Raw genomic sequence first — 18,630 nt, forward strand, 5'->3', positions numbered from 1 at the left:
CTCACATGACAAATTAAAAGCAAACGGTGAGACATGGGGATAGTCAAAGGGTAGCAGCCTTTTAGGTTGTGGTTACTGTCTACTAGCAGGCCTGCACTTGATCACCCTCCTCCCATCTCTTTAGAACTTGGCTTGGCATTTGAATAAGGGCCAGAATAAAGCTAGTCTCACTCCTGGGTTTCAGGGTCTTCCTGTTTACTCAAGCTTATTCCTTTTTTTTTTTTTTTGCCTATTTTTTTTTCCTTAATTTTACTTGAGCTTATTCTTAATGCTGCTTTTCTAGAAGCTTGACCCAGGTAGACCACTACTCACAAGAACCCACAGGTCTATAATAAAATGCTCTTTTAACTATTGATGGTCCTCCTTAATGTCTTTCACTAAGACCATAGTCAAGAGGCATCATAGCCCTGAATCAGTTTTCTTTCCTATTTGTGGTATAGATCTTAATATATTTAAGACAGGGATCCAAAATTGAGGGAGGGGCCTCCCTGGTGGCGCAAGGGACTAAGACCCAGCACTATGGCTGTGGAAGCTATCCACAGCCACTGCAACAATAGTTCAATCCCCAGAACCAGGGAGGTGACCCACATGGTATAGCAGACCTCTCCTGACTCGCTGACTGCTCCCCTCAGCAGTGTATTTCAGTCAACCCACCTGTTCTGTTCCCTACTCTGTCCCTTATGAATCCTTTCACCCCCCATACCTCTGGCCTATACCCCAGTTCTTGTATGCATAAATAAATCTTTAAAAAAAAAACAAAATTGAGGGAGATCAGGTTTATTAGCATCACAGGGTTCCTTTTCCCTCCCACTCCATCCAAGCATCCAGATGCGGTGTCTTTGGTTAGTTGGTAGGTTCAACCTGGAGGCCACTGGAGCTGTCGGCCCCCCAGGACGTGAATGTGCAGATGATATACAGACTGTGCACCCAGCTTCCCATCGTTGATCACTGAAATAGAATGTGAGGTTAGGAGGTCATGGGGAAGGTCAAGGGCTAAAGATCATATTGAGAGGTAGTTCCGAGAATTCACAGGTGAGGGGTGCAATGACTGAAAGTAACTCACCAAGTCGGTATCCATCTCCCAGCCCCTGAGCCTTTGCTGTTTTTTTGGCCACAAGAAGAAGGTGTCCTAGAAGCTACAGTGAAAAGGGAGACAGGGGGCATCATTCACAGAACAAAGCCTTCAGCTGAATCCAGGGTTTCCTGCTGAAAAGTTTTGCCCTGTTATTCCCACCTGCTGATCTTCTTCTTCAGCCTGGCTAATCCGAGGAATGGGCTTCTTAGGAATGACCAGGAAGTGCACAGGAGCCTGAGGGGCCACATCACGGAATACGAGACACTGGGGCAGATGAGAAGTCATCATGTTACTTCAATAGGCCAGATGGTATCTATGATAGATTCCTAAGGGTAGGGTCCTAAGGGCACTCCACCTGCTGGTCCTCATATAGAATGTCAGCGGGGAGGCTTCGGTCCAGGATCCGGGAGAAGATGGTGGGGGCTGCTCCACCAGGAGCTGCCTGCTTGGCCTTGGCCACTTCATCCCCACCAGTAACACCTGCAGCTCTTCGGACCTGAAGGTGGGTCAGAGACAACCAAGGGAGTTAGTCAGGCAGAAGGTGGGCTCTACTAGTCCTTAACTTCACACTTCTAAAAACACCTATTGGTGGTTCCCACCCAGAAGAAAAATTTCGCAAGAGCATCAAACAGCAGAATAGGACCAGAGGGGCCTGGTTAAATAGCAGGCACTGTTACAATGTAGGAGTCAACCACACAATTGATTCCTGCTCCTCAAGTGTGCAGGAAATTGTATGTTCGTGGGAAAGGATCCAGAGAGCTTAGAGACTTAGATTCCTGTTCATATTTTAACTACTGAATTACCCTGGGTAAATTCCTTGGCTTAGCTTCAAATATAAGGGGGATGGTATGCATCCTGAGACCACTTTCCATTTATTCTCACCTTGTTAATAAGTTTTCATTTTATTGCCACTGTGTGTTTTCTGACCTTTGAGCCCTGTTACCTCTTTTTCTCAGGCTTTAATACAAGTGCCGTTTGACACGAGGGCGTCTGGGTGCCACATCTGATCTCTTTTTGTGAATTTTAACTCTAGTCCCTTGAACCAGTGAAGCGTTAAAGTGAACTCGGCCCCCTCAGCCACAGGTGATTGAGGGTAGGGAAGTCCCAGTTTCCAGGGGCTCATGGAAGACTGGAGCCAGCACTGTCGAATTGTGAGAGAAAAGATCGGCGTGTACCTGACCCTCGAGTCACCAGTGCTCGGTGGCAGGCAGGGGCCAGAGGCAGGCTGAAGACTGGCTCCGAAAAAGCAGCAGCTCACTTCCTGCAGGGGGCACTGAGGAGGCTGCCCCGAGCAGGAGCCGGCCAGCCGGGCGTCAGGCAGACGCTCATGACCCTGTCCCGACCTCAGCACCCGGCCTGTGCAAGGCAACTGTGCTCGCCAGGTAGCTACTCCCGCGGCGAGGCTTTCGGAGATGCCGCCGCGACCACCAGCCCGACTCAACTCGCAGCCCCGGGGTGCGCCCTGGGGGGCCAGCACGCCGAGTCCCGCTCTCGGGCTCCGGCCCCGCAAGGCCGCAGGGCTGCGCGCGCCTTCGGGTCCCGAGAAGATTGCCGCCCCCGGCCCTGCCTGTGGTCGGGGCCCGGGGAACCCCCTCCTCGCCAGCGTAGCTACGTCTCACCTGCGCCCCCCACGGCCCCGCGGCCGCCACAGTCCCGCGCGCCACGCGCAGCCCGGCGACCAGCGCCACGGCCGCCGCCATCTTCCCCGGCCGTGGGCGCCTCTCCCGCGGGCCCTGCTCGGGGCTGCGCGCCGGCCGGAGGCGGGGCCGGGGGGCGGGCCCCGACGCCCCATTGGACGGCGCTCTGGCCTTGCTCTCCGCCTCTTTCGGCTCCTGGGTGGCTCTGCGCGCTCCCCTGGCCTCGCTGCCGCCGGAGGGGCGGTGTCTTCTCAGCGGTGGCTGCTTCTGCCAGCTCCAGGGCGGCTTCCGATGCAGCGGCTTCGTCTTTTAATCAGCGTGAACGCTCTCTTGCTACTGGACCCCCTGTTTCAGGCTATGAGACAGTTCCTCGCTCTTTTGGAAGGATCCCCAGAGGGAGGTTTTCCTCCTTTTCGTTCCGCACGCAGCGCCCGCCCGGACTTGGGCTGCGCCCCCAGCGGGTGGGCTCCGCTGACTGAGGCCCGGCCCCGACGGGAGGGCCGCGAGGGGGCGGGGCCGCGTCACCTGCCGCGCACGGGCTCTGCGACCGCAGACCCTCGCACCGCATTGGCCCCCGGGAGGGCGGGGTTCTGCGCGTCCTCCGCGCTCATTGGCTCCAGGAGCCGCCGCTAACCCCGGGAGTTCAAGCCCCGGGGAGCTGGGCTGGAGAGCAAGGGACCGTGACCCGGCCTGGTTTTCCATTATTTCCGACACAAGGGCAGTGTAGACCTTGAGCTTTTCAGGGACTCTAATTTACTCATCTAAGGGTAATTTCTCAGTGTTAAGTTCTTAACAGATTCACTTCCAAGATGCAAGATTATGCAGTTTTCACTGCGGTGTTTGCATTTTTTTTCCCCCATGGGCAGGGGCAGGAGTGTCTTTTGCTACACGACTGATAAGCAAAGTAGTATGTAACTAGTGTTCTTTCCTAATCTGAAAAGGTGTGTCATGTGATTAGCTTGTGAATGGCATTCTCAGTTAGCTGGGAGTGAAGAACAAGGGAAATGCACCATGGATAGGTCAGTGGTATATTTTGCTCTGCTGGAATATATATTTTTTGACCTAAAAAACATGGGGCCACCAAATATTAATATACTTATACCCAAGCTCTGCTTTTGGGCCCTGGCTTCTTAGCCTTGGGCTTTGCCCGTTTGACTGAACTTTGGCCTATGAAGGCATGGTAAATTCTGGAATTTGACTTGGAGTCTGTATTTTGAAATCCTCTTCTCCACTACTCACAGTTCCTCTTCTCTATTCCATTTCAGTCTCTTCCCCATTAAACATCTTTGAACACTCTAAAGTTTGATTATTTTGCTTTCATGTGTGTAGATGGCACAAAGGCTTAGAATGGGCAATGTGGGCTTTTCCTCTTAATAATTTGGGGCCCCCGGGCATTCTTCGGTTTTGCCCAGTATCAGCTTTGGGCCCCTGCTGTTTTGCTGGGTATCACAAGCCTCTGTGACCACCTGCCTGCGGTGACTCTCATCTAAAAACTGCAGCCCGGTACAGGATCTAACTATGGCCTCCTGTGCTTCCATGGCTCTCACTGCGCCCACTTGCTTCTGGACCTCATTAAAGATGTCTGCTCTTTGCTCCTTTTTCATCTGTGGGTTGCTTCCTGGTTTCACTATGTTTCCCTATTTGTGTAGTCAGCTCCTTCCACATCTTGGGGTCTTCTTCTATTGCCTCCTTTTCCAGATCATCCTCCCATCACCACCCATTATTTTAAATAGTTTGCTTCTCCACTTCTCTAGTTTCTGCTTCCAGCTGTACCTGAATCTTCAACTGTCCTCTGATCAGGTTTTTCTCCAGTTCCCCACATTAGCCTTCCCAAGCCTTCACCTCTATCTTCCTGTTATCCCCCCAACCTCTTAACCCTCTCCTCCCCTACCAACAACTGACCTTGTTTCTTACTGCACAGGGGAACATAGAAGGTTCCCATTGGGACCTTCCACAAGATCCTGCTCCTGGCAAATCAGTGAAGTGTCATTTCTTCCATCTTCTTGGTTGTAGGAAGTGGTGTTTCCCCTGTATAAAGTGAATCCCTTCACCTCTGCTTTCACCTCATCTACTCCCTCCATCTATGGGATCTTGTTTCACCAGGTATCTCTTTCTCTTCTGTGTCCTCCAAGGTCTTTTTCTTTTTGTCTACTGGTCCCCTCCCTTTTTCCTTTCTAAAAAATACTTCTTCGATGACACCTCCCTCTCTGGATAATGTCTTACTTCTCATCTACTCTTTCAACTAAGGTTCTTGAAGAAACTCCTTCGAACTTACCACTGTTAGGTCTCTGTCTTCACTGTACTGAGGGTGGTGGTGGTGGGGAACTGCACCCTCTAAAGTCTCTTCCAAAGACCTAATTGCAAAATCCTTTTCAGTCTTCATCTTACTGGAACCCTCAGCTGCATCTAACCTCACTGCTTACTCTCTATCATTCTTGAAACTCTCTCCCTCCTTAGCTTCCTCAAAGTTACTGTCCCCTGATGCCAGCATTAGCAGCTTGAATGTGGGTGTGGTGGAGGCAGATGGCTTTCTCCTTTGTGGTACACCCTTTAGCCCCCAGTCCATGCCAACTCTGAGGTCCTAAGATGTCTATTCCTGGTCTAGGCTCCATCTGCCCATATAGAGTCAGCTCAGATTCCAATGTCTTCCCCTTTATTGCTGATCTGGGTCAGGCTTACAAAGGCCTGTGCCAGGTGTTGACCGTGTTTGTCCCTGGAGGAGAGAAGTGCAGAGGCAAGAGGGTCAGGAATGGGGGTTAATGTAGGGCCATATCAGAGGCTGTATGGGCTGGGGATCCCAGGGGTGGGGGCTGGGATGGCCAGAGAACCCTTGGTTATGCAGGGCCTCAAAGTCAGAGTTGTTGAAATGGCTTCTTGGAGGGTAGTTTTCTCTGCAAGGGGTATACAGTCTGCTCCTGGGGGCAGAGACCAGTGCAGGTATGGGACACAACAAGTAATGGGGTGAGATAGTCCTGGATAGGGTGGTTGAGGGCAGGAGTGCTTTCCTGCCTGACCTGCCTACAGACCCCAGAGTGGCTCCCTGTCTCTGGATGACTTCTCACCATGAGGCCTTCCTCCTCGCCGCCGGGTCTCTTCAGTCTCAAAGAAAGTCTCGTGTTCTTCCCAGCGCCGGTCGCAGGCCGCACAGAGGAAATTAGACTCAAAACAGTCGCAGCAACAGCCTAGGGCAAGGGGACAGCCAAGAAAAGTGTGGGTAGAGAACTGGGCTTCCTCAAGGGCTTACTACATTTTCATTTCTTTCTCACTAACCACAGAGTCAACTTTCTCCTAACCAGCTCCCCCATCCTTGTCCCTAAACTTTTTGCTCACCTAGGCTCACCCCCGCCCTCCCCTCACCCTAGAAGTTACCTTTGATCCTGCAGGGATGGGAACCGGTAGCTGCATGGTCTTCGTGGTTGTGTTTGCAACGACATTGTGCTCTCCAGGCCTTGGGATCAAAAGTGGCCCTTCTCTTGAGCCAGAACTCACCCACCTCTTCTGGGCGTGACGGGATAAAGCAGAACATGAGACAGCGGCACTGGCTTATGTTGCAGGGCACGGATATATCTACAGGGAGGGGGATGGGTGGTAGGATCAGACCAGCACCAGATAGGACCCGACCTTCCCAACCCCCATTATCTCTCTCTCTCTCTCTCTCTCTCTCTCTCCTCTCTCTCTCTCACAAACATACACTTCCACACATGTCAGGGTTTCACACCCTACCAACAGGGGATGGTCACTTATCCTACCAGAGATGATCTGGTGTTCTTTCAACAAGTGTCCACAAAAGCACTTAGACTCATCCCTAATTCGGAAACAGTCCCAGAGATAGTGGGGGCAGCGCCAACCAATGTAGAGACCTGGGTGTGGAGGGATTGAGTAATAAGAGCTTGGTTTAGTGGGATCTGAATGGCTTCAAAGCCAATCTCACCACAAGGCAAGGGTGGTGTGGTATAAATGTGAGAGGAAAACCAGAGAGCATTTTCCACTCAGAGTTTTTCATCCTGAGAGCCACCCCCCGACCCCACCCCAACCCTAGTCAAGAGTCCTGTATGAGTCCCAAACGAGCAGGAGCTTCAAATGCAGGATTTTTTTCATTCCTATTTAAAGGTTCCAATGAAGTGTCACCTCCACCATAAAGTTGTCCCCTACTCCCCCACTCTTGGGGCCCCTTCTCTGGCCTCCCATGGCTCCTTGTGCTACTCCTGTCACACCACAGTACATTATAATGGACTGTTCACTTATACCCCATTAGACTGAGTTCCTCCAAGGAAGGGCCTGTTTTTCTCATCTATATCTTTAGTTTTAGCAGAGGGTGTGGCACAAAACAGGTGCTCAGAGAACATAGAGTTCGTAAGTGAATGAACAAATTCCTTCAGGAAGGAAGGGAGACCCAGTATCTAGGCATGACCCTGGACTTCCAGAAGAGTAAGAGTACCCTCTGGTCTTTGATGCTGGGGGCCACAATCCACAATTCTATGCCTGATTGTCAGACTGAGTTTTCTTGTCTTACCCATGGTATTCCAGGGTATAAAACCTCCCCAGATGTGACTTTTGGCTTTGCTGTCTTAGTCTTGCTACTGACAGCCTATAGTGCCAGTGTTCCATCACACCTCCTAAACAATGGTTAGAAGGATTTAGGGTTTAGGCAGAGTCACAATGGGCATGGGTGGGGGCCAGGATTCCACTAGAGGAATTCTGAACTTTATTTGGAGTAACAGGATAACTGGATGAGCAGGTGAGGTGCGGAGGTGAATAAGGTTTGGCCTGGGGTCTGGAAGAGTCAAGCATAAGCACTGATATGGGAGTCAGTGCCCAGTGTTCAGAGGAAGACTGGATTTTGAATGGAGAAACTGACAACTACAGATTCTATTATAGGTGTCAGTGCCCTTAAAGTGGAATAGTTGACATCTGGCAGTATATTCCAGAGTAGGGTCTTCTATTTGTCCTGACTCCAAACCTTCTTCCTATCATGGGTGGACAAAGACCAGAACGGAGCACAGGTATTACCTGATGCCATTTTAACTCTGTACAAAACAGTCAATTCCATGGTTACACAATCACATTTGCATGAAAATCTCTATAGTCAGGATGTCTCCATATAATACATAGCTGTTTTTACATGAGGGATGTCTCTGACCTCTCTCCTGGACTACAGACCCCCTTAAACCAGCTGCCCACTAGACTCTCTTACAAGTGTGTTCCATAAAACCTCAAATGTGTTATATCCAGTTATTCCTTCCAAATCTGACACTCATCCTTTGTTTTCTACTCATCCAACAGACTTACCAAGCATCTACTCTGTTTTAGGCATTCTGTTAAAGGCACCATCATCCAATCAATTATATAAGCCAAAATCCTAGGTGTTATTTCAGGTTCATCCCTCTTACCCTACACATTAAATGATCCAACGGTCAGTTTTACCTATTCAGTACTTCCCAAATCTGCTTCTCTCCACAGCCACCAATCCACTTATTTGAATTAGTACCAGTGCCACAATGTAGTCTTCCCATCAGCAGCATTGTCTTTCTCTAGTCTATCCCATCACCAGAGTGATCTTTCAAAAAGTTTGTGTTATTGTTTCATTTAAAATATTTTAGTGACTCTCAAGTTACCATCAGATATAATCCCAACTCTTGAACTTGGCACAGAAATGCCTGCAGAATTCTGTGTCCTTCTGGTGCTGAGCTAGGCTACTCGACCCAAAATCCATGCAGCAGGTGACTTGCTCTGTCATGTCTCACATTGTCCCACTTTACCTTCCCCCTTACTTATCTTACAGATTTCAAATGAGAAGTCATTCCTTCTTACGCTTATTCCTTGAGCCACTGATAGTGGTTGCTCCTTTGCTCCGCTGGCCTGACCTCAATCATAACAATTATTAGAATGAATTGTAATTATCTTTTTACTTAGTGGTGTCCTGCACTAGAGTGCAAATTAATTGAGGTTTTTGTCGTTGAAACCCCACCAGCACCACCAGCTCCAGAGCTAGCTCAACACCTGGCACATAAATGATGCTCAGCAAATGTTGAATGAACAAAAGAAAAGTTTATACTTGGTATTTCTCTACAGATCACATATACTATTATGAGTCCCGACTCTCCAGAGAGTCATGATCCATGATATCTTTGTCTAGAATTGAGTGACACTTAAATTTCAGTATGACTGCTTGTTTAAATAGGAAGATGAAGTTCAGTCTGAAGAAGAAATGCAGTAGCTTTGAAGAATGGAGGTTCTGAGGAGAATGAGAATGAGGGAACTGAATAGGTTCAATCACAAGAAGAATAAGAGTGGCAAAAGATGTTAAAATAAGTAAGCAAAGCCATTTCATGCCTGAATTGAGACCAAGGAACAGATAAAAGATAACTATGACTTGACCAGGGATGGGTGGGGGAGGGTCCCTACATGGTAATGAGGAAAGTAAATTACATGAAGGAGGGACAAGGAATGGAATTACCTGAATGTCTGTGTATCTTTGGCCCATCTAGTTTAAATACAACTCTTTTCCCATCATAAAGAGAAAGGAAGTATGAAAGACCAGAGTAAATGCAGTGAAATCTATTAAATTCAGTTTAGAAACTCCAGCATCCTCACAGCAGATAAGGATAGTCTCTCATGAAAGTAATCCCTATAGAACCAAATAAGACATCAGTGTGAAAAAATAACAACAGTACAAAACACAAAAAAGTACAAAAACAGTACAAAACTAGGCAATTATAAATCAGAGACATCCTGCAAGGGAGAAGGAGGGAGAGGGAGGGATCAGAGGGAGGGAGGGAGGAGCACAGGGGACTGAGGTGACGGTGCACAGGTGCATTGGGGTAGGAAATTCCATGGGGACTATACCTGAGGGGGTGGTGGGAAACAAATATTGTTTAAAATGAACAGTGATGTAAAAAAAAATAAAAAAAAATAAAAAAGAAAGTAATCCCTATAGATCTGAAGTTTGGTAACACAGGTAGATATACTCATACACGTAATGGATGTGTTTACACAATTCATAGGCACATCCTTTATAAACATAGACATACATGCCCTGCCACTAACATGCCCTGTTTCTGGAATGAAATTCAGAAAACGTGGCTGGCTCTCTGGTGAGAAGACTCAAAACTACTGTGTACTCAGGTGATCATGGTCTGGCCTGGGAACAACCCTTCCACTAAGGGGAAAAGGCCTTTTTTTTTTTTTTTTTAATTTGTTTTATTTATTTATTTATTTTTTAAATATTAAATTTTATTTTTATATTCCCCATACAATTGCAAACGCCCCATTCTGACCCAATCCTTCCCCTCCCGCCCCCAACCCCAAAAAGTGTCTCTGGTTCATAGTTTTTTGTTGATTTTGATTTTCACTTTCTTATATTCATTTTCCTGGTCCCTTATTTAAGTTTTCTAGATTCCTGCTATGAGTGAGACCAGGAAAAGGCCTTTTGCAATGTCGGTCAAGTCTCTTGGCAAGTGTCCAGGGTCCTGGGCCATCTCTGCTTTATGCTCTTTTTGGCACAAGCTATCTGAGTGCTAGATTTGGGGTTGGCCTGTGGCCCTTCTGTTTTTAACAACTTTTAACTGTCTAGCTTTTCAATGAATAGCCTTACTTTATGGTTTTTTGGTGAATAGCCTCACTTTTTGTCTGCATCCACATTATCAACCCTGGCCTACCCGAATACTCCCCTTGCAGATAAAATGTAGGAAGCATTTCCACTTCCACAGGGCCAGCAATCCACTGAATGGGCAGGTTCACAGATCCTGTTGGACTGGAGGATGGCTATGGACCTGTCACAGGCCTCTGAAAGACTGTCTGGGCTCACCTGTCTGGAGAGCACATAGGGCTGTGTTCTTCTCCCACTGGAAACGATATTGCACCTGAGCACCAAATTTCTCTCTGGGCATTGCCTTAGCCACTTCCACCAGCTCTCCCTGTTTAGCAGGGACCACTGGCTGGACTGGGTAACCTGGGGAGAGGGGCTGAGTAACCAAGGGGAAGTGAGGAGGCCCTAAAACTAAGAGGAAGGACAAGGTCAGTGGGTAATCCCATCCCGCCTTCTGGGGCAATTCAAAGACAGTGATGAGAATGGGGACAAAGGATAGGAACAATTACTGATAACACCTTTCTTTCCCTTCTTCTTGCCCAGTTGGTGTTCAGGCTGAGCAGTGCTGTCAGTGACATCTACCCCCTTCTCATCCTCTTTTTCCTCTTCCTTCTGCTCTGCAGATTTATCCAGCTGAATCTGGGCTGAAGAACCTGGAGGGGTGTGTTGTTGAAGAGACTCATAATCAGATATCTGTAAGTCTCTCCTGGTTGATGAGCCCTCATTAGAGGAAGATGGAAATACAAAGTCTTCTTTCAGATAATCAGAAGAAGATACAGAGGAATGACGTCGTGCTAAGGTGTGAACAATAAAATTTTCCTCTGGCACCTGGGGGATATGAATCTCCAGAGGAAACTCAGAGGTAGAGTGCTCTGAAGGGTGTTTGGAAGGCTCTAAGGGGGATGCCGATGGGTGGATCTCCATCAGCATCTGGGAAGAGGATGATGGCATTATGTGAGTTTCAGAGGTAAGAGTCTCTAAAGGGGTCTCAGAGATAGAAGGCTCCAAGATGGCTGCAGAGGGGTGGACCTCCGAAGGTAGCTGGGAAGAGGATGACGGCACCATATGAAATTCAGAGGTAAGAACCTCTAAAGGGGTCTCGGCAATGGCAGACTCCAAGATAGTTTCAGAAGTTTGGATGTCTAATGGTGTCAGGGAAGAGGATGGCATCACATTATATTCAGAAGTAAGGGCCTCTAAAGGTGTCTCAGAGATGGCTGCAGAGGGGTGGATCTCTAAAGGTGTCTGGGGAGAGGATGATGGCACCAGAAGAGAGTCAGAGGTAAGGGGCACTAAAGGGGTCTCAGGAATGGAAGGCTCCAAGATGGTTTCAGAGGTAGAGAGCTCCTGAAAGTCCTCAGCAGAGGGGTCCTTTGAAGAGATGTGCTCCTGGGACTCCACGGTGGTATGAGGCTTTTCTGTGACCTGGTCTGCTTCCATCTAGTGGTAAAATAGGGTACAGGTTTCACTAGGTTGGAATTGAAGGCTCTGTAAGCTGAGGTTCACAGGGGCTTATGGAATTTGGATAAGGATCGCAGTGCACCTCAGATGTAAGGGGGATGCAGATGAGCTCTGGATCAGGGTATAGTGCTAGAGGTTCATCCATGTGCACAGACCCCATGTGGCATGCTGCTCTGGGTTGTGAGGGAGATGGAACTTAAAGTCTGGAGCAGTCAGAATCCCATCAGTAGATGGTAGCAGAGGGCCATATCCCAGAAGGAGCCTGCCTGCAACAACTCAGTGAGTTCAAGAGCAGGCTCAAGGGCATACCTCAGGACCATGGAGGTCAGAGTGTGCAGTTCTAGAGACTGAGAATATCAAGCCAAAGTGGGGGCATGTTCCCAAGAGCGCAGGAGGATGTCATTATACATTACACAGGGCCCTGACCACCACAGTCTAGTTTTGTGTAGGGATCTCATCACATACGCTCCCTTGAAGATGTCCTTCGTGTTCAAAGCTTCAGCTTCCAGCTGTACACTGATGACTCCTAAATCCATATTTCTACCTCAGACCTCTTCAGCCCCCCATACTTCGCACTCAAACCCAACTGCATGCTAAACATTACTAAACGGAGTTCCCAAAGGGCATCAAAACTGCACTCTGGGGGTTGTTCTAATTTCCAGTTAAGTGAGCATCAAGGACTGTATTTCCTGTCTTCTAAATATTCCCATTATCCATTCTCCCCTCTCCTTTTCCTCCAAATTCATTCAAGTTTTCATTATCCTCTCTCTGGATTATGTAATAACATTGTCCCTTTGCTGTTTTCCCCAGCATATTAATTCACTAACCTATTCTTTCATCAATTTATGTAACTTAAACTTTTACAAAGAGCCTAATCTTACCTGGGAAGGAGACAGGTTAACTAAAACGACAATGCAAATGAGTTGGTGTTGCCCTAGAGGTAAATCCAGAATGCCCCCCTGGAGAACAAGGTGTGCCTATTTTATTTTGGAAGGCTGTCCAAAAGAAGTCAGTACTCCTTATTGACCCACACTGAGCTCTTTCTAAAATACAAACCCAACAATGGCATTCTCTTGCTTACAAATATTCACTGATTCAGCCTAAAGATTAAGTATAAATTTCTTGTCATCACTTGTAACGCTACCTGAGGAAGGACTCCAGCCTTAAATTTACTTGTTCTCTACTCTCCCACACTGCTGCAACACTCCCCGCCCTTCTAGAGAGATACAATATTTCACTTCAACTCATCGGGACCTTTCCAAAGGGGAAATTTGGAGCAAGGATTATGGGGAGATGTATGATGATGGCGGGGGAGGAAGATGATCAGACGGACCATGACCATAAAGGGACCTGAGGGTGGAGAATTAGCATGGTAGGAGAGAACTGGGTGTGGCGATGTGGTGGAAGGGAGGAGTAAAGATGAAAAGTCGAGAATGGGAGGGGGTTGGACGGAGAGGTGGGAAGGGCACAGAAGGTGTTAGGAGGGGGATGGGATGAGGATTTGGAGGAGGGTATGTTGGAGAAACTACATACCTCTGGGCTTTGGCTTGGTTGTTACAAGTCGTTAGGTAAGGATCTTGTCTGACGCTGGAAGGTTGGGAAGGGGATAGTGTTAGCCACGAGGGAGGGAAGGCTCTAGGTTTTGAATGAGCTCCGACTGCAGGGGCTGTGTGGAGACAGGTCGTGCCTACAAGTCTACGACTTGGACACCTGCAGAAATTCGCAAAGGAGCTCTAGCCAGATTTAGGGAAGGGCGGATGAGGAGGGACAAGGGGTCTGAGGTGAAAGAGGGAGGGGCTTGACTGAAGCCTCTGGAACGCAGGCAGGTGGAGGAGGCCTCCGTCACCAGGGCAACTGGAACGCCCAGTAGTCTTCGTGGCAACTGCAGTCTGGTCACTTCCCCTGTGGGTGAGGTCTCCTGTGGGGGCTGCACTGTATCCGGAGGGGCCGAACCTAGTGGGCTCATTTCTTTTAAGGGGTTTTGCGGGATCTCTGAGAGTTTCTGGGCAGTGTCTGTTCGTGGGTGTCTGGGTTTGTGAGGGTTCTCAAGGGATGTCTGTAGGGGGCTAGTCAGTCGGGAACGTAAGGATCAGAGCTCAGCGTCTGACTCTTGTTGGGGTGAGAAAAGCCGGCGGCCAGGTAGCTGGGGCGCAGACCTCCGTCCAGCAGGACCAAGTTAGAGACCAATAGAATGGGGAAGGAGGCGGGCTTTTCTAAAAAGGACCAATAGAACTGATTGGAGGGCGGAGCATCATGCTGACGTCAGTACGAGGCCGCCGCCGCTGGGCCTGGTTATAGCCGGTCCAGCGCAGCCCGGAGTCGCACAGGCCTGAACTCCTACCCAGGTCCCCGGCCCGGCACCAGCAGGCCCAACCCCGGACCCGGATCCGCGAGGACACTGGAGGCCACCCCCCGGGGGTGGGGAGCGGAGCCGCGGGTCAGCTCTGCGAGCGCCCCGCGCTGGCCGGTTCCGGCCCCGCCCCCGCCCCGGGCCATGGCCCAGCCCTTGTCCCGGCCCCTCGTCCTATCCCGATCTGGACCTTGGCCCCCAGCCCCGCCGTCACCCAGCTTCCCAAATCGGTCCCGGCCCGAGCCTGGGTCCCAGCGAATGCCCAGATCCCGGCCCCAACCTAGGCCTCCCATCCAGTCCCAGTCCATTGACTGGCCCCTACGCTTGTTTCACCTCCTGTCACAATTCCCAGCCCAGTCCCTGTCCCAACCCCATTCCCAGTATTTGCTTAAGCCCAGGGCCCGACTCCTGCCCTTGCTCCAGTCCCCATCACAGACCCTCCTTCCTCCCCATCCCCTGCCCTTGCATAAGCCCCAGTGCCTAGCCCTACCCAACCCATTAGCTCAGCCTTTGCCTTCATCTCTGTGTTTACCCAAGTCTCTCCCACTACCCCCCACTGTCTCTCATACCCTGCCCCTCTCCCAGCCTCGACTCAGGTCTGGGCTCCAGCTGCCACCAGCCCTATTGCTGCTGTTGCTGTTCTCTGTGCTTGGCCCAGGGGCTGGTGAGTGCAGAAGCAGGAAAAGATTGAGGCAGGCAGGGATGGGGTTCTGGCAGGGCGGGATGGACTGGAGGGATTTAAGAGAGGTGAGACCTGGGCCACTAGATCGTTGGGGAGGAAGTGGGGAGAAATATGGAGGAGAAAGTTCTTATACAGCTGAGAGAAATTGGGAGGGTTGGCTTAAGACTTTGAAGGTGGCCAGTAGTCCCTAGGACAGACCCAACGGTTTTCTTTCCTGGAGTCTATTCTGATGCAGTCCCCAAGTTAACACTTGCTTTTCTAGGGGAGTCTTGAGGGCTTTGCTCCTGCTTGCAAAGTTTGCTGGGGGAGACATAGTTCCATGCCAGAGTGCCTTTAGTCCAATGTGGGAGATCTAAACCTTTGAGATAACTGGGCATGCACTAGAACAGGGTTAATAAAGCATTTTGAAAATACCATGTAGAAAACAGGATGTGGTAGCAGATGGCCATGAGTTCGCTGCCATTAGGAGTTTTCTTCTTGTAATGAATCTTGCTCCAAACAAGCTTGATTTGCCCAGAAATAATTCCGACACTTTTAGAGCAGGGTTGCCGAGGCCATTTTGCAGATTGGCAACTGAGGCTCAGTAAGGGAAGCAATTTGTCAAAAGCCATGCAACTTTAAATGGCAGTGATGGGGGCTATAAACTCCAATATGAAGGGTTGTTTTTTGTTTTCTTTTCACTGCGATATATGTCCAACAGGAAAACAGACCCAAGTGGGGAAAGGCTGGGAAAACATCCTCTCTCTCCTCCCTGCCCACAAGGGGGCTTCATCCACAAACTGTTCCTTATTTGCCAGTTGTCAACCTAGTGCCATCATTCAGAAGTGACTTGCATGGTCACTTGGAGCGAGAGGTCCAACTTCTTCATGGATAGGATATGATGGGAATATGCCCATCATAAAGAGGTGACTGGTCTTCCTGATGTCAGCCTCCAGCTACCTCTGGTGGGTGGTACTCTAGATAAGATGATAGGTAACAGCATCTGGGAGCTGAGAGTACATAAACAAACTTGAGATCAATAAATGCCAAAACTTGCCGCCCCTGTAGAGATACCCAAGCTCTCTGTGAGTGCTCACTGGTATCTGGGCACTTACGTAAGTGTTTTGCATCTGAGGGCTCTGCGGGAATGCTGGGCATTTGCAGTATGTGTACATACTTGTGCATTTGTATGTGTGGGCACATGTATGTTGTGTGTGGTGTAGGGGAGCCTGTCGATCCTCTGAGTGTCTGTGTTACTGTGTAAGGGGGAGGATACATGTTGTGGCCCATGCATGTTCCACTTCAGCTATTTCTGCTCCTTCTGTAGAAGGATCACTGAAGTGCCAGTTTCCAATTGGCTAGGTCCTAGGCAGGAGGCAGTGGTGAGTGCCTCCCCCAACATAGGTAATCCATCTGCCCACATCCTGACTCCTTGAATGCAGGAACCAATGAGGGGCTCTGTGTTGATTACTGCTGCTGGCAAATTGGGCAATCAGCAGAGACAGTAGCCAGGCCAGTTTTTCAGTTTTGGTGAGGGGTGTCCGTACTGTTATGCCCAACTCATAGTTCTCATCCCTGCCATCAGGGCTCCTCTATTCATGATCTCATTGAATAAGTTCTGAGCTGGTCAGGGGAGGAGGGTGACTACCAGTCACAGAGCTGTCAGAAGATGTAGATTAAAGCATGATTACTAGAAATTGGTTTAGATACTTTGGGGAGAATTGCAATGAGGTGGGATAAGAAAACTGAGTAGACCTTACTGCAGCCAGGACTGCACTTCATGCTGTTCATAGTCACTGCCTGGCCGCTGTGCCTGGTGTGCAGGGTTGTTCTGGGACCTAGTGTGGAGATGAGTTTTACCTAAGGAGAGGTTGGTAGTGTCACAAGATCATCAGTACAATCTTTTTTTTTTTTTAAAGATTTATTTATTTAGTTATACAAGCACTAGGTTACAGTCAGAAGCGGGGAGGGTGAGAGAATTCACCAGAGCCAGAAACAGAATAGGCAGAGTGATGAAATATACTGCTGAGGGGAGCAGCGGGCAGCAGGAGAGGTCTGCGCGCCATGTGGGACCCTCGCTGGCGGCCGGGGATCAAACCGGCGCTGCAGAGGCTGTGGGCAGCTTCGCAGCCCAGCACTCAAACGCTGTGCCACCAGGGGAGGCCCCAACAGTATAATCTTAATAAATGCTTATTGTTGCCTTAAATCTCACCTTAGAAATGGAAGGTACGGCCTGGATTTCCTGGTCCCACCCCAAGCCTCGGGTCTTTTCCTTGGACTTAGCTGACCTACAGTTGTATAACCCAAGCATGTTTTGCCATTTGAGGAAATGACCTTTTGTTTTACTTAGTGCTGTCACTAATGAGGCCAGCCTTAGCCTCTGTGTGTGTGTGTGTGGGTGTGTTTGTTGTGTATGTGTGTTTCAGGTGATGGTGGAGAATCACTCCAGTTTCATTTAAGTACTGGAGCATGTAGAACAGGTTCATCTGAGCTTGGCTAGGGCCTTACTCATGCTTCCTCTGGGATATAGCCCCTTAGGTCCTGCTGATACCGCAGACTAAGGCATGGAGTGAATGGGACTGTGGATGCTTTCTTAAGCATCTTCCCTCAGAACTTCTAGATTCCTCCTAGTGTTCCCAGATGCTGCTTACTTCCTTTTCCCACCAGCCTATTCTGTGACCTCTAGTCCTGGCTACATGCTATTAACAGCATGAAGGGAAGTCCTGCCTGTGGTAAGGTCTACTGAGTGCTCTTATCCCATCTCATTACAATTCTCCCCAACTGGCTTAATTCTTTCCCCAGTTCTCCAGGCCATGCTATGTTATTTGAATCACAGGGTTATTTTGTGGTTTCCCAAAGGTCATTAGCTGCTTTTTACCATCAGCTGTCTGAGGGTCTGCCTGGGGGCCTGGCTAACATTTCTTCTAACAATAGCAATGGCCCAGCTGATGGTGCCAGCTCTGTGGAGGAGAAGCCCTAGCCTAACTTGAGCAGGGATGCTCCAGAGCACTGCTTTCTGGGAACTGTGGTGGCCAGGCGGCTCAGCTCTTGACTTTCTGCCTCCCAGTTGTGACAGCCAGGGCTCCTAGGGAACCTATCTGCCCTATCAGTTGGTTCATTTCCCTTCATCCCTCTTGGATACATCACCACTCTGAATGTTGCTCCACAAGGCACTCTGGATCCTGGGCAGTGCTAAGCTTGCAAGGCAGCAGGTCTTCCTTCCTGACAGTCCTTGGAGGCAACAAGTACCTTTGAAGGGGAGCACAGGTCAGTCTAGGAACGATGGCTTCTTACCTACACAGGGAAGCTCTCTAGACAGTGACTCCTGAGGTTGTTGCAGTTCGGCAGGACCCACCTTAATGAGGGAGAGTGTTAGACTAGGTAAGCCCTGTGTATATTTTCTTTCTGGCTGAGAACTCTGTTCTAGGGTCTCCCTTACTCACCTCTCCCACCCTATTCTGTCTTGAAGCTGCTGGAGTTCCCAACCTTCTTATTCTAAGGGCATCCTGTCCTAGGGGCATCTTGCTGGCACTGGTCTTAAGTTTCCAGGGCAGTCAGATTCCCGGGATCTTTGTCTGCCATTTGGGGCACTCTTCTTTCTAGCTGAACTGCTGGTTGCTTTTCACTGTTCAGCAATTCTTAGGCCCCTGACTAGCTGCTGACATCAGACTTTCCTGCTCAGGTTGGCTCTGCTTTTAACAACCGTGACTAGGTATCATGGCTTTTTAGTTAGAGATGACCACTTCCTCTTTACCTCCCACCCCATCCTTTTCCAAATATTAATATTCTCAAGTAGTTCGAACTTCTAGTAGGTCACCAATTGACTGCCTCACCAGGCCTCCCGTGGGGAAACGACCC

General features: G+C 49.3%; 3 protein-coding genes across 10 annotated transcripts in view; 1 reads left to right on the forward strand and 2 right to left on the reverse strand.

Moving 5' to 3' along the window:
- Positions 1 to 764: 764 nt before the first annotated feature.
- Positions 765 to 5,136, reverse strand: HINT2 (histidine triad nucleotide binding protein 2). 3 transcript variants are annotated; one of them, XM_054689699.1, is made up of 5 exons: positions 4,988 to 5,136; positions 1,431 to 1,571; positions 1,235 to 1,339; positions 1,064 to 1,136; positions 765 to 948 (listed from the first exon to the last, which is right to left on the reverse strand). In XM_054689699.1, exons 1-5 carry the CDS (start codon positions 5,093 to 5,095, stop codon positions 857 to 859), a joined length of 519 nt encoding a protein of 172 aa, XP_054545674.1. In that variant the 5' UTR covers positions 5,096 to 5,136; the 3' UTR covers positions 765 to 856. The 3 variants fall into 3 exon arrangements, with proteins under 3 accessions (XP_054545674.1, XP_037347633.1, XP_037347632.1); XM_037491736.2 differs by lacking the exon at positions 4,988 to 5,136 and adding an exon at positions 4,615 to 4,957; XM_037491735.2 differs by lacking the exon at positions 4,988 to 5,136 and adding an exon at positions 2,695 to 2,775.
- Positions 5,137 to 5,321: 185 nt separating this feature from the next.
- FAM221B (family with sequence similarity 221 member B) lies at positions 5,322 to 13,602 on the reverse strand. 2 transcript variants are annotated; one of them, XM_037491871.2, is made up of 7 exons: positions 13,295 to 13,602; positions 10,819 to 11,740; positions 10,520 to 10,663; positions 6,462 to 6,572; positions 6,082 to 6,279; positions 5,775 to 5,894; positions 5,322 to 5,425 (listed from the first exon to the last, which is right to left on the reverse strand). In XM_037491871.2, the coding sequence occupies exons 2-7, from the start codon at positions 11,738 to 11,740 to the stop codon at positions 5,388 to 5,390; spliced, it is 1,533 nt and encodes a 510-aa protein (XP_037347768.1). In that variant the 5' UTR covers positions 13,295 to 13,602; the 3' UTR covers positions 5,322 to 5,387. The 2 variants fall into 2 exon arrangements, with proteins under 2 accessions (XP_037347768.1, XP_054545670.1); XM_054689695.1 differs by having other exon boundaries at positions 10,810 to 11,740.
- Positions 13,603 to 13,638: 36 nt separating this feature from the next.
- The window catches only part of TMEM8B (transmembrane protein 8B), a 29,200-nt gene continuing 24,208 nt past the window's right edge, over positions 13,639 to 18,630 (forward strand). For 4 of the 5 annotated variants that reach the window (XM_037491865.2, XM_037491866.2, XM_054689694.1 and 1 more), the window contains exon 1: positions 14,251 to 14,775. In XM_037491865.2, coding sequence (XP_037347762.1) covers positions 14,256 to 14,775 — 520 coding nt within the window. In that variant the 5' untranslated portion in view covers positions 14,251 to 14,255. Of the gene's footprint in view, positions 13,670 to 14,250; positions 14,776 to 18,630 lie in introns of those variants that run through there. The other variant, XM_037491867.2, reaches the window with a different exon arrangement.

Source organism: Talpa occidentalis, unplaced genomic scaffold, assembly GCF_014898055.3.
Source record: "Talpa occidentalis isolate TD23 unplaced genomic scaffold, MPIMG_talOcc4v2.1 talOcc4.7, whole genome shotgun sequence".
Lineage (NCBI taxonomy): Eukaryota > Metazoa > Chordata > Mammalia > Eulipotyphla > Talpidae > Talpa > Talpa occidentalis.

Bases quoted from the DNA above. Each gene is read 5' to 3' on its own strand.
- HINT2 (XM_054689699.1), bottom strand. From the start codon at position 5,095: ATGAAGACTGAAAAGGATTTTGCAATTAGGTCTTTGGAAGAGACTTTA. The intron at 1,137-1,234 runs GTGGGAATAACA...TTTTCACTGTAG, and splicing joins CTGAAGAAGAAGATCAGCAG to CTTCTAGGACACCTTCTTCT. The intron at 949-1,063 runs GTGAGTTACTTT...ATTCTATTTCAG, and splicing joins GGGAGATGGATACCGACTTG to TGATCAACGATGGGAAGCTG.
- FAM221B (XM_054689695.1), bottom strand. From the start codon at position 11,740: ATGGAAGCAGACCAGGTCACAGAAAAGCCTCATACCACCGTGGAGTCC. The intron at 6,280-6,461 runs GTAGGATAAGTG...CCCTCCCTGTAG, and splicing joins AGAACACCAGATCATCTCTG to ATATATCCGTGCCCTGCAAC. The intron at 5,895-6,081 runs GTAACTTCTAGG...CCCTTGCCCTAG, and splicing joins CCATCCCTGCAGGATCAAAG to GCTGTTGCTGCGACTGTTTT.